The following is a 14,476-nucleotide window of genomic DNA, read 5'->3' on the forward strand; positions in this document are numbered from 1 at the left end:
ATTTTTGTAGTTTAGCAAATATTTTCACCAAAATTGCGGTCACAAATCCCTATTAAAACGTCGAAATGGAATCAAGAATTTTATGTGCTTCATTGGTCATAACTCGAATGGATTTGCCACATCGTTTATACGTCGTTTACCCAAACCAAACCAAAGCCAAAGCCAAAACACATGCCACACGACCAAAAAGCAACGGCACCAAATATCAACCCCAAAAAAGGACAATCGCTGATATCGGGAACATCCCCCGTTTTTGCGGTAAAAGCCAACCAAGCAACTGATTTTGCCTCGAGACCAACAACAACAACAACTACAACAATGGAAATTCAATTCGAAAGTTAAGATGCAAGATATCATCGCAGACCACTCAATACTCGATATCCAAAAGAAATCCAATTCCTGATGACAGTCCACTTACTATTAGCCGCCATTGTTGACCAAATGGTTTTGGGACAAGCATCCTTCACTTTTGGCTGGCAGTCAAGTGAGATTGTCATAACGATCCGTAACGGAAAATTCTTTTTAAGCTATGCAAATTCCTCTGATATGATGATAAAATGCCACAACTTGACAAGGAGCTATTGAATAATCCATATAAGAATTGTATTGCTAAACTACGTGATGACATTTTGATTATCTGACTGTTTAATATTATTTATGACTAGACCTCGAATTTAGCATATTTATATTTCAATTGATATCAAACTTTGTATTTAAGCAAATGTATTGCAAATGCCTGCTACCCATACAGAAGAAGGATATTATAACTTTGACATCTCCGATTTTATAAAGCATATATATTATTGATTAGCGTCAACAGCTGAAAGGAAATATCCGTTTGTCTGTCTGTCCGCATGAACACCTAAATCTCAGAGACTATAAGAGATAAAGCAATAATTTGATTTGACAGCAATTGGTATTTTTGATGGAGATCAACTTTGTTTTAGATTTTCGCCACAATTTAATCACACTTAAAATCTCCAGGTAAAAATCTTCTTTTTTGTCATTCAAGCTCATTGAACTAATTCGTAATAATCACAAACATACCAAAGCCTATATTTCGATATAGTACCATTACAAATATACCATAAAGTTCAAAATATACCATATTTTCAGGCAAAGCAACTAAGAGTAAGTAATCGTTTTTTCACCATACAATAGTATATCTTTTATCTGATCGCAACCAAATTTTTAGAAATCATAAAGTTGTTATTGTACTGCGACTCTAGCTTCAAAGATTTGCTTGTTATTCGATCTTTATTGATTTGCGGAGGCGGAAGTGGGCGTTGCAAAAATGTAGACCAAACTTGAACTGCGTGCAAACATAACTAATGCTGTCTCGAAAAAATTATAGCTCTATCTTTTATAGTCTCTGATATCTAGGTGTTCGTATATACGGACGGACAGACAGACGGACAGGCGGGCAAGGCTCAGCTGTGAATGCTGATCAAGAATATGTATACTTTATGGGTCGTAGATGTTGCCTTCTGCCTTTTACATACATTTCCTAGAGGCACGTTATAATACCCTTCTACCCTTTGGGCAGTAGGTATAAAAACTAATGGACACAAAGTATCTCAGGCCACCGTTTTCACTCCTTTTCTTTAAATCTCAATAAAACTATGTATTTACAATGTTTTAAAAATATCACGTTTTCTCTCCCCTCGTAGGTTATTTGCTTAATCCATTTATGAAATGCATAAGCTAGTCAAATATTTGTGAATACTAAACAGGCGTGAAGAGGTAAAGTGTGCGATTGTTAAACATTCTAAGTATATTTTTTCACTATATGCCGAGAGCTGATATTCAATACAAAAGAGAAATCACTGAGAAAGGATTATTAAAGTAATTAATGTTTGTTTTAAACGAATTACTATAATATATATATATATGAATTTAAAGCTTAAATTCATATTCGACAGCCAATTATTCACGATATAACTAACTTTAAACGCTTTTAAAGTGAATAACATTTGGCAAATTAGCATAACTACTACAACAAAAACTAGACTGCGACTACTGAGAACCGAAAGCACTTGGAATCTAATGAGTTTGTTATTGTTTGCACGGTTTCGTAAAGTCAACTGCTTTTTTCGAGCTAAAAATGTTCTCTTAATGAGTTCACAACGAACCACGCTACTGCTTTCCCCTCCCCTCCCCCCGCATCACTCGATAGGAGGCCCTGAAAGTGCCAAACTTATTCGGATGGTATGAGGTAAACACATTTGTGCACATATTTGCCTATTTAAAAGCGGACAAGCGTTTGCGTTTTGAAATTTTCACATTTTAATGGAAATGAAGTTGGCAAAACTGAGAACTAAACCTAAACAACTTGAACCAGCTTAAACTTTAAGCAGCACAAAAAGCCAGCAGAGAAGAAGAAGGAAGTATTTGCAGATACATTTTTTTGGTAAATAAACATTTCTTAAAATTCTGAGTAACATTTTAAATGTTGTCAAATTTAATTTGGTTCATCTCTGTGGCAAACAAAGTGAAGAAGCATGAAGCATAAAGATATAAAGCATTCATATTCCTATAGACCTATGTATATACTTTAAATCATGCAAAAGTTTCTAGAAACCAGAATAAGAGTTCTGAATTCAAGAAGTTTTTATCTTCGAAAGTCTAATTTTACACAGAAAAGGTTCTTAAATCAAGATTTTGGTTTTAGTACTAAGAATTTTGGGTTTTCAGAATGTTTCGCAAAGGCTCGACTAACTGAACTATAAACAAAAACACTCCAATCTACATAAAAACTTTATAGGAATTTCGAAGGATTATAGAATTTTGAAACCTAAATCTAGAAGATTTGCTCTTATGTTGAAAATTAGTCATTTTTTAGACTAATATTCTTAGTTTTAAGAATTTATTCTTATTTCAAGAACACAAATATTAAGGTGAATTGATTTTAGCACTTTTTCAGTTTATATAAAGAATGAAAAAATTTAAATATTATTGAGTTATGGATAATTGTATGTTCTGGCCTCAGTTTTGGCATAGTTTATAAACTTTTTTATACTTAATTCCTTTAGGGCTTAGCTGAAGATTTGAAGTATTACTAGTACTACTAATATTTTCTTTTATTTCAGATCTATAAAGTTTTAGATTTCAAATTTAGATATTATAATATAGGTAAAAGTGTAATATAACTGATCATATCTCATTAAAAAAATCATGTAACACCAAAAAATAAGAGAAAATTTAGATTCTGGGTTGAGTTTAATTTATAAATGAAAAAAGAACAATTATAAACGAAACTGTTTCATATACATACCTTGAAGCAGAAATTTGTCTAAAAATAGTTGAAGTACTTGAACAAGATTAGAGAAAAAGCAATTAACACTCAGGAAACCCGAAAGCATTATTATCTCAACGTTTTGCATACAAGAAAAAAGGTGAAATGGAAACGAAATTGTTTTGCAAGATTAGAAGGAAGTGAGAACGCGTTTTCTACGTGTAGATTGTGTTCTGTGTGTAGACTTTGGATGGATGGATAGATATGTATGTACATACATACATATCTATGTATATACATACTTATGTATTTTCAAAATTGCGGCGAAAATTCTGCAAACTCATGGCATTTAACACACGGAACAAAGAGATTTTCTACTTTGGACAGGCCGCAACATCAAGAGTGGTTTTTTGGTGGGGTGGGGAGAGCAGAGAAGACGAAGCCGAAGACGACTTTGAGGGGTCAGACAAAGATGAACAAATTGTTTCTACGCATATTTGCGCGAAAGCAGCAACAATAAATAAATGTATGTACGTGTGAATGTAGTAGACGAAAGAAGAGACTGGCAAACAGCAGAGCTAATGCTGACGTGAGAACAATGGGAATGAAAATGCCAAAAAAAAAAAATCGAAAAACAAAAACGAAACTAAGACAAAAACGCACAACTAAAAACAGCACAAAAACTAAGCAGCGCAGCATTAGCAGAAGAAGAGCGAAAGAGAAGGGCGCCAGCAAAAGTTTTGTATAAAGCGTAAATAAGTTTTTGTACGGCTTTATGTTTATTGCATTGCAAAGCTTAAAGTTTTCAAAGTATCTTATCACTACTACGGCAAGCGACGACGCAACGTCTCAAGAGCAAAGACGCAAAAGCAACAGCAAAATCAAAAGCAAAAGCAACAACTACTGTGCAAAGCAACAACTACAATGCAAAGCAAAAGCCACAACTGCTGTGTAAAGCAAAAACAACAACTACTGTGCAAAGCAAAAGCAACAGCGTCGGACAAAAGCATAAGCAGCAACAACAAACAGCAAGGCAAAGCAAAAGCAAAGGGAACAACGACAGTAGTTTGGCACTATTCACACTCACATGTTTTTATTTTTAGCTGTCGTCGTTACTGCCGCTGCCGCTGTCGATGCCTCTGCCGCCGTCGCTGTCGCTGCTTAAGTGGTATGCCGAGCGTAAAGCCGCTAACTAGACACTCATGTGCCAAGAGCAGTCGTGGCCGAGCGGTTAAGGCGTCTGACTAGAAATCAGATTCCCTCTGGGAGCGTAGGTTCGAATCCTACCGGCTGCGAGCAAATGAAAGGGTTTGAGTTGTGTGTTTGAGAAGTTTCTCTTCTACCTCTCTCTCACTCCTTCTGAGTTCACTTTTTTTTTATTTTTGCACATTTCTTTTTGACGTTTTTGTTCGCCACACACATGCTTGATTTCGTTTTGAGTTTTTATTCTACTTTTATGCCGTTTAACACGTTGAAACAGAGCCCACCCACAACTGCGTCTGTCTGTCGTCCACTTTACCTGTTGTCCGTCTCTGAACATGAATACGAATGTATATGTATGTATGTGGGTATGAATGGAATGGACGAATGCTGTGTGCATTTCGTTATCTGCTGTCGCTGTTGACTTTGTCGGTCTGCGTGTGTGTGTTTTACCTGCGGGCAACGCGGCGGCGTTTTTATGGCATTTTTTTTATCTTTCACAACAACAGTAAGAACTGCGGGACAGCGTTGCCACTGTGCCCGGGCACAACTTAATCGGCGGGGCTGGTTAGCTACAATATAGCCAGCCGATTGTAGCCACAACAACTGTAGCTCTGCAACTCTCCAGTTATCCAGCTCTCCATTGCCGCCATTTTATGGTTTACGGTCGCCGACGGCATCGACTTTTGTGTTTAAGCAAATTTTGTTATTGCCGCCTGCCGTCTGCCGTAAAAAGCTTTGACTCGGCTGTGTGGGAGTTGAAACGTGCCGATTGCCGCTTTTTATGTGCAACCATCCAGGGACATTACCCAACAATGATAGAACTCTACTCAGATATGGAGATATAGCGACAGCGACAGCTAAATGATGGCAATTGTCAATGGAAATTCAGTTAGCCAGTATTTTGGGCTCGGGAAATATTGTTTTATTATAAATGCAAATAAACACAATAAAGCGATAATACGTGTTGAGGGCCATTTTGGAAGGTGCATTAAGCATTACATTTCTATTTATGACGATGGAAATGGGATTGCTAATAATGACATAAACTTTAACAAAAATGAAATCAATTATAAATAAATAATATTAACAATTATTTTGAAAGAAACATATTTGTATTGTTTTATACTAAAAATAAACAACATCTTTTGAAAATAAAAGAAAACGTAAGTTTTCTAAGTGTTATATTTATTCAAAAATAAGATTTTCATTGAAACAAAACTGTCATATTTAATAATAATGATAAATGAAATCGTTTTCGGATTTTTGTAAGGAAAAAATTGTTTGAAGCATTATAATTATTCCACATTAATACTCTAATGTCATCAACCGAAGCTAAGCTCAACATTACGTAACAAAGAACTAACTAACTTAAATTGTTTGTAATGTGATGTAATGTACATATACCAAGTAAAACAGCTTCAGTCAAGTGTGCTCGATTTTGATATACCCGCTACCCATTTTTAATAAAAGCCAAACAGTACGGTATTAATTTTAAAATATACCAATTTAATCTACTGCAATTTTTACCAACAGCTATATTTGGTATATTCCTATAGTCCCATATTCAAAATATACCAAACATTACAAAATATACCGGAGCATATATCAAAATATACCAAAGCAACTAAGACCCCTAGAAAGTAGGTGTGTTTGCCCATACAAAATTATTTCGTAAATAAATTCTACAATTTTTATTTGATTGCAACTAAATTTTAAGGAATCATAATTACTATAGTTATTAATAAAAATCGCGACTCTAGCTTAAAAATTACGCCTGTTATTCGATTTTGATCGATTTTTGAGGGCGGAAGTGGGCGTGGCAACATTTTGAAACAAACTTGATCTGCGTGCAAATATAACAAATGCTGTCGAAAGGTCGAAAAATTATATTTATATCTCTTATAGTCTCTGAGATATAGGTATTCACACAGACGGACAGACAGACAGACGGACGGACAGACAGATAAGGGTATATCGTCTCAGCTGTTGTCGCTGATCGAGAATATAAATATTTTATAGGATTGGAGATGCATTCGTATTCATTTTCATTTGTCTGTCCACATAAATACTTTAATTTCATCACCCGAAGCAAAGTTCAAACACAAAGAACTAACTAACATACGTTGTAGTTGTATGTATAGACATACGTCAAAAAACTTGTACACAATAAAATGTTCTAAATTGTTTCCACTTTGAAGTGTGAATGAATAAAAAATAACGTGTTTATTGGCTGTTACCTAAAATTGAAAATTTTATGATTCAACATTTAAGAGTTTCTATTTGCAAAATTGAACAAAGTTTCACTATTATACTTTAGCTTATGGCCAGTTTTAACTCAATTTGATGTTAAGTTGACGTCTTTTAAGTCTTTAACTTTTAACAATTTTACATAATTTTCATTAGTTATACAATTAAATCAATTATATTCAATTGCTTGCGCAGTTTTCAGTTTAACAAGCTCAATGAATTCTCAAAGTAAGTAAGCTTAAAAGCATTGAAGGTTATTTATGCATTCGCTTTAAAAGCCTTTTCAAATGTCATCAGAAGAGCTGGGAATCTTCAAAGAATGAAAGATATATATGAGTTGATTTTAATGTATCTTGATCTTTAATTGCTTGAGGTAAAAGCTTTTCAGATTTCATTCGATTGAATCATCTTGATTTCAAACAAAATTCTACAAAAAATGGAATTTATATGTATATATAGCTATATATAGCTGGTTCGCTGTATTCATTAAGTTAAGGAAGCTGTCGATTATGATCAAAGCAAATAAATTATCATCGAAATTCAGCGTATGTTGTATTAAGACTAGACTACAAATTAGCACCTCGATAAAGAGTATCTCAATATCTATCTAGATATCTAGCTAGCTATCTGTCAGATATTCAAGTTCAAGTTTGTAATGAGTTCACACACACACGCCTTATACATTCATCTTGACTTATAAGGCACACACAGATACAAGTGTATCTTGTATCTATGTATCTGAGTGGACGTACTTATTGAAGGCCTCTCCAACTTGTTGTGCTGAATATCAATTTCAGTTGAGTTCAGTTTTTTTGTGTTGTTTTATGGATTTTCTCGGCTGTCGCCAAATTTAATGCTTTTCAGTTTCTATATTTGTCATAACTCCAGACTTATGGGCAATAAAATATCTCAAAATGGCCGCAGCTGGTTTTCGTTTTCGTTGCGTTGCGTTGCGTTGCGTTGCGTTTCGTTTGGTTTGCTTTGCTTTGCTTTCTTGCCTTTATTTTTTATGTCGTCCACAAATGTGTATTGAACATGCTTTCGGGGAGAAGTGAATGAGTCGAATGTATTCACTCAACATTTGCCGAAATCTAATACTAATACCCCCCATCGGGTTTGCTGTATTTGAAAAAACATTATTTCAAGTTATGAAAACATTTCCAGCTGCTTCGGTTGCAGTTAGTCTGTAGCCTAACAATTTATCGAGTATTCTTAGAAAAAGAGCTTTGGTAATCGCACATAATGTAATGCAATAATTATTGTTTAAGTGTTTAGTATAAACATTTTTACTGTTTAACATAGTCCACAAGTTTATTTATTTTATAATTGATAAGATTTTGATTAAACTAAATTTGTTTATTTAACTCATTCTGATTACTATACTTTATAATACATAGAAAGAAAAAACTTGCTAAAATCAAGAATAAGATCTTGAATCAAAATTGTTTCTATATCAAAGTTTAACCAAGAAAAGAAACAAGAAAACATTTTTTTTATTTTATATCGAAAAAAATCTTAAATCAAGATTTGCAATTTACTTTTCACTCCAGAATAAAACATTCTTGAATCAAGATTTTAATCTCCAAATAAAATGTTTCTAACTTAAAATGCAAATGCAATATAAAAAACTTGATTTAAGATTGTTTGAAACTAAAAATGTTATTTCAAGATTGTTCTTTTTAAGAGCGAAAAAACCTTAAATCATATAAGTCTAAATTATTTTCTCTCTGTGTAAAATAGTATTTGTAAAATAAACTTTTAAACTTTTCACATATTAAATTTCAAATTTTCTTTATAAAATTTAAATATTTTATACACTTTAGCTAAAAACACATAATACTTTGCAAAATTAAATAAATAACTCATCAAATTATTGACTTACTTTAAAGATCTTAACAAAAAATGAGTTCCTCATGCTTCAAATACTTCCCAATTAAATTATTACTTGAGTTCTATGCAAATTCTCTCTTCAATGAACAAAGTGACGCCTTGGGGTAGATATATATATGTTATATATCTACATATGTTGGTAGGTTAGTATTTTCATACTCATAAGTAAGATACGTGTACCTTTTTTACCCTTTTGGACCTTTGAGTTATCGTTTTCCACACACTTAAAATATGCACCCCTGAAAAAAACTCAATTATAAAATAATTGAGATGAATCCTGTAGCGTATGTGTTCCGTTACGTTACGTAGTATGTTATAATCGACTTTGAAACCAATTATGTTTTAGATTTCACTTTTTAAGTGGATTCTTTAGAAATGAAGAAAAATAAATAAAATAGCACTGTGAGTGGTCCATTATACATATTCAGAATTTGCTACTGAGTATGTTTAACTATTAAGTTTATTTATAAAATTTGTATTGTGCAGTTTCTAGATATAATTTGTATCACAATTTGAAAATCTGTCAGCAAATTATAAAAACTAAGCAAACATTACTTAGAGGGTAATAGATTTTAGTTCAATTCATTGTTCTTAGTTATTTTGAGAAGAACTTTTCTAATTCTTTCTATTTTAACTCTATAATAATAATAATTTATCTTGTTATAGCTAAGAATTCGCTGATTGTCTTGCAGTAAAGAAAATTATGGCGAAAGATTGCATAAAAACCTACTTTAAGAAGTTATTAAAGTTTTATAAAATTGCATAGGGATTCAATGTTTATCTAATCCACTTTTTAAAATCTATAGGAAAAGAAAATATTCATAGTGTGGATAAAAGTTTGTAATCTAAAAGTTTTCTGTTTTAATACTTAATTTTATATAAATCTAATTTGATATATTTACATAATTTCTTTGGATTTTCGTCAATTTAAATCTAAAGAAATTAGGTATTAAAACCGAATAACATTGAATTTTATAGATACGATTACAAATAAATATGTTATGCAAACCTTAAGGAAACGTAACGTTGAGATTCACAATGTTGAGTATGAAAATATATATTATACTATATTATAAAGCGCGCACCTTGAGAATTCCATCAGATCCAATGAGATTAAATTTGGACTCATCTGAAAATAGCACTCTTGAGCAATCAGAAGCAGTCCAATTTGAAGGAAGAATTGGGCATTAAGTCCTTAGATTGGCCAGGAAACAGACCAGACCTTAATCCAATCGAGAATGTTGGGGCCTATATGGGTGCCAAAATAAGAAAGCGAAAGCCCAAAACAATGGAGGAGCTAAAACATATTATAGAAAAAGTATGGATACACGATATAACGAAGAAATATTTGTGTTCCATTTACGATTCTATGCCCAATAGAATAAAATCTGTAATTAAGGCCAAAGACGGCATTTCTAAGTATTAAGCTAAATTAAAAAAATATGTCTAATGTTAAATTGCCTAGATTTAATTTTTTTTTTTTTATAGTTAGTAATAGTTTTTGTTGAATTTTTTCATTATTATAACTTTTATGATTTTATTTTCCTTAAGTTTGCCATAATAGTGAAAAGTCGTTAAAACTAGGGTGAAACCAAAAACAACATTTTTTGAATATTAAAAACAAATTTAAAACAAAAATTGGTATGCACTTTTATTAACATACCATCAGTTAACTTGTTAAAAAAAAAAATTGGGCGAATCCGCAATCATATAATGAAACCACAGGCCCTGAAAGTTACAAATTCGTAACCCTTAAAAGTGCGGCTTTTTTTGTGGCGCTGACTGTATTTAAAGAGTACAAGCTACAACCATTATTAAACAATTATAGTTATCTGTTAAATGTTGTATACTTAGTATACTTGGAGTAAACAAACAAATAAATATAACATATACTCTATGTAGATATGTATGCTGTTTGATCAGATGCGATTGTACTTCATATTGGCCGCGGTGCAATGGTTTCTTCTCTCCATCTCTCTCTTTCTGTCTGTATCTACACTCTCTCTCTCTCTCTCTCTTTGTCTGTCTGTCTCACTCTCAACTTCCATCTGAAAAAACATCGTATCACAGATGCAGTCTTAGTCTTAAACAATAGTAAATTATTTGTTATGACTGAAAGTCCTTGTGATATCGACTTAATAAATCTGAGATCGAGGCAACTGCGATGGACGATGTCTTTGCTTTGAGTCGCAAATTGGCATCGTTGGTGAGCAGCGTCAATTTGGGCACTTGAGCGCTTAGCTGGACGCAGCAATTCACAACGCTATCATCTCCACCATCAACCTCAATCAGGTGCTCTGCATCCTCCACCGCAGATTGACCTGAAATGAATGAAAGAATAATAAAGATCATTTACATGATATCTATGTAGTATAACTGAGCTATGTATACCCTGAATTCTTAGGCTTTTGTCAAACTTATCGTTGAGATAACGTATAGCTTTTCTGGCAGCCGAACGCTTGCTTGCGTCATCCTCGCTACGTCTATCCTTGATCCCGTCGAGCTCCTTAATGACAACATACGGTATAAAGAGCATGCTGCCTATGCTATCGCCCAACGCCAAATGACTGAGATCGTCGACAAACGATAGATTCTCCATGAGTATATTAGTGTCCAGCACGTAATACATGTGATCAACCATTCGCTTGGGCAGCTCTTCACTAGCTTTCTTGTCCACATCATCGGCAACTGCATTATCCAGTTTGGTTTTCTAAAGTGTCAAAAATAGAGTGATTAGTTAAGTGGTAAAATCGAGGAAGCTAGTTAAATCTAACCTCATCATTATCATCGACGACTGCTGACTGTTCCTCCTCCGGCTCTGGATCTATATCCATGGGTTCATCATCATCGGTCATTGCGTTATTTGGCAGCACATTGTTATTATTATTGTCGTTATCGTTGCGTTGCGTCTCTTGTAGCGATGATTGTAGCAAAGCTAGACGGCAGTTGGCTGTGGCATAAGAATACACAAAAAACAATTGTTAGCAGGTGATAATTCGGAGTGCTCGAAAATATTCAAAAAATGAGCAGCATATCTAAGACTGTTAAGAATACATTAACATTAAATAATACACTGCAACTGCAGTCCAAAACTTTTTAGTTTCTTAACCGATTCCAAGAACATTTTCAGAATTAATACAAGTAAGAAAGCTACAGTCGAGTGTACTCGACTGTGAGATACCCGCTACCCAATTTGATTAAAGCCAATATATTTTGCGGTATTATTCTCAAAATATACCAAATATACTGCAAATACACTAAAAATATACCAAATGGTATATGTGGTATATCGATATAGTACCGCATTCAAAATATACCATGGACGGCACAATATACCAGATTGTCAGCCAAAGCAACTCAGACCCCCAGTAAGAAGGGGTTTTTGCCCATACAAAAGTATTTCTTTAATAACTTCGACAATTTTTATCTGATCGCAATCAAATTTTCAGGAATCATAACTACTATAGTTATTATTATATATACCAAAATTCACAACCTTAGTTTTAAAATTACGCTTGTTATTCGATTTTTTTGATTTGCAGGGGCGGAAGTGGGCGTGGCAAAAATTTGAAACAAATTTGATCTGCGTGCAAACATAACAAATGCTGTCGAAAAAAAATTATAGCTCTATCTCTTATAGTCTCTGAGATCTAGGTGTTCATACGGACGGACGGACAGACACACAGACGGACAGACACACAGACGGACAGACGGACATGGCTAGATCGTCTCGGCTGTTGACGCTGATCAAGAATATATATACTTTATAGGGTCGGAGATGCCTCCTTCTACCTGTTACATACATTTCCTGTCGGCACAAAGTTATAATACCCTTCTACCCTATGGGTAGCGGGTATAATTATCGCTAATAAGATCTTCATTTCTAAAAAGAAAATTTAACTATGTGCAAATTTAAAAAGACTGCCATGGCTATAGGGACTTGTAATCTTATTTTTTTTCCCTTCGTGTATTTGATTATTAAATCGGGTATTTACCGCTTATCAGAGGACGATTGTGGTGCAGCCTACTGGTGGCATCAATCAGCGCTTTAGGCTTGGCCCATGCACTTCTTATGCCTGTTCTGTTGCTCTCAGTTGACTTGGCAAATGGATTCGTGGGCAACGAGCGACAGGAATTGGAGCTGCTGCTTGGGGAAGGTGAAGCAGCAACAGCGCATTGCATGCTTTCGCTTAACAATAAATTCCGCAGCGATGAACTGGACCTGCCAATATTGCGTTCCACGTGGTTGCTGGATCCGAAGCTTGTGGCGCTTCTTGTGGGTCTTTTGGGGACATGTTTCTCCTTGATGATGCGACTACTTATGAGCTTCAACTGCAGACGCTCGAGACGTTCCTGAGCTTGGGCTTGGAAGCCACGTGCTACAAACATGATGTTTAACTAATGGAATTGATTGTCTTCTTAACGACTTCACTTACATTGACGTTGACGCATATTGTTGACTATAAGATTTTGAATTTTATCATCATCACTGGCTTTATCTGATGTTCTTTTCACGTCATTAGCGTTAGCTTGTAAATTTCTTTCCATTTTTCCAATTTAAAGCGTTTCCTCTTGCGTCTCATAGAACCGAAAACTATATTTTTTTTGTGTGTTTAAGTTACCACCCGACCCATGGGCAGGGGGGAATTATTTGGCCGCTCCCTAAGCACCCGACCGAGAACTGGTCGACGCCTTTATAAGGTGAAAAACGCCACGATTAATTGATTGAAGTGTTCAATCAGAAATCCAAATTTGTTTCTGTTATGAAGTCTATGATTGTTTTCATGTGCTCGACATTTCCTTTCTTCAAGAGAGCGTCAGTGTTGGGTAACGTTGTTGTACAGTATCGTATTTCGAACAGCTGAGGATTGCATGTGAAGCGTTATCGATAACTCCACAAATGTCGCACAAGTCGTTCAACGTGACATGCACTTTGAAAAGAGTGGCCTTATCGAAGCCGTTACCACTTAATAAGCGATTGATCGTTTTTATGTCTTTTGGTTTCATATTGAATTTATTGTTGGAAAACCAGGGTTTCTTGATTAAAGCTGGAAAGATGTCACAGAAACCACGAGATTTGCGAACTACGAAGGAGTTGTACTCCTCTTCCCATTCAAGTTTAATGCGTTTGTATATCTCGTTGATTGCGTCTTTGACTGAGCAGTTTAGCAATGTGAAGCTGCCTTCTGTGGGTGCGTTTTTGGCTGCATTATCGGCTATTGTGTATTGTGTTAGCTTAGCCGAAGCACAGTGGTTGCGCCCGTAGGCCATAAATCGAAAAATCCACTTGAAAATAATTAGTCAAAATGTAAAGAATTTGTCTCTAAATTGTCCACATTTTGTCATTGCAAGCTAGTTTTTTCCAGAATTCTAACACGTGTTCAATTTTGCTGCTGCAGCTGCGTTTAGTGAGCTTTTCGTCAAAACAAAAGTGAAATTCAAAGTGGTCGAACGTTCGCAAGAATTCTCCAAATGTAATTATTTAAAATGCATTTTAAAGTTGAAGGTATTAACTTTAATAAATTCGTTTTTTGAAATTTATCTGACTAATTAAATTTTATTTGTGTATTTTAGATCGATTAACCCTTTTTTGTTTATTTTGTGAACGTCTTTTTCATGTTTAATTAAAGTTTTAGTTGTGATGCCACGAAATACCACAAATAGTATGTATGTTAATGTGTTCGTCTGACTTTTAGGGTACTGTATGCCTAAAATCAGCTGCAGAAATTTGCAGAGGTTAATATAATCGGAAAAATACTGATGCCATCTAGCGTTTGCCAAGGGAAAGTTTTTCCTTATTGTGCTTTTGTTTTGTTCTCGTCTGTTTACTGCAGCCAGTGTGACCGCATGCATAATTTTAAATTTATATGTAAAACTATACTAAAGTCAGCTACTGTCATA

The 14,476-nt window shown here is 34.3% G+C and overlaps 1 protein-coding gene and 1 non-coding gene across 2 annotated transcripts; one reads left to right on the forward strand and one right to left on the reverse strand.

Moving 5' to 3' along the window:
* Positions 1–4,448: 4,448 nt before the first annotated feature.
* On the forward strand, positions 4,449–4,530 carry Trnas-aga (transfer RNA serine (anticodon AGA)). The gene has a single exon. It is a non-coding gene; the product is annotated as a tRNA-Ser (tRNA).
* A 5,788-nt stretch (positions 4,531–10,318) lies between these two features.
* On the reverse strand, positions 10,319–13,372 carry LOC132789760 (uncharacterized). Its single transcript, XM_060798012.1, has 5 exons — positions 13,012–13,372; positions 12,571–12,954; positions 11,350–11,525; positions 10,967–11,285; positions 10,319–10,896 (listed from the first exon to the last, which is right to left on the reverse strand). The coding sequence occupies exons 1-5, from the start codon at positions 13,121–13,123 to the stop codon at positions 10,682–10,684; spliced, it is 1,206 nt and encodes a 401-aa protein (XP_060653995.1). The 5' UTR covers positions 13,124–13,372; the 3' UTR covers positions 10,319–10,681.
* Positions 13,373–14,476: the final 1,104 nt, after the last annotated feature.

This window comes from Drosophila nasuta, chromosome 3 (genome assembly GCF_023558535.2).
Source record: "Drosophila nasuta strain 15112-1781.00 chromosome 3, ASM2355853v1, whole genome shotgun sequence".
Taxonomy (NCBI): Eukaryota; Metazoa; Arthropoda; class Insecta; order Diptera; family Drosophilidae; genus Drosophila; species Drosophila nasuta.

Excerpts from the sequence above, each read along its gene's own strand:
- LOC132789760 (XM_060798012.1), bottom strand. The coding sequence starts at position 13,123 with ATGGAAAGAAATTTACAAGCTAACGCTAATGACGTGAAAAGAACATCA. Across the intron at positions 11,526-12,570 it reads CAATCGTCCTCTGATAAGCG|CCAACTGCCGTCTAGCTTTG; the intron begins GTAAATACCCGA and ends CTTATGCCACAG. Across the intron at positions 10,897-10,966 it reads CAAAAGCCTAAGAATTCAGG|GTCAATCTGCGGTGGAGGAT; the intron begins GTATACATAGCT and ends CATTCATTTCAG.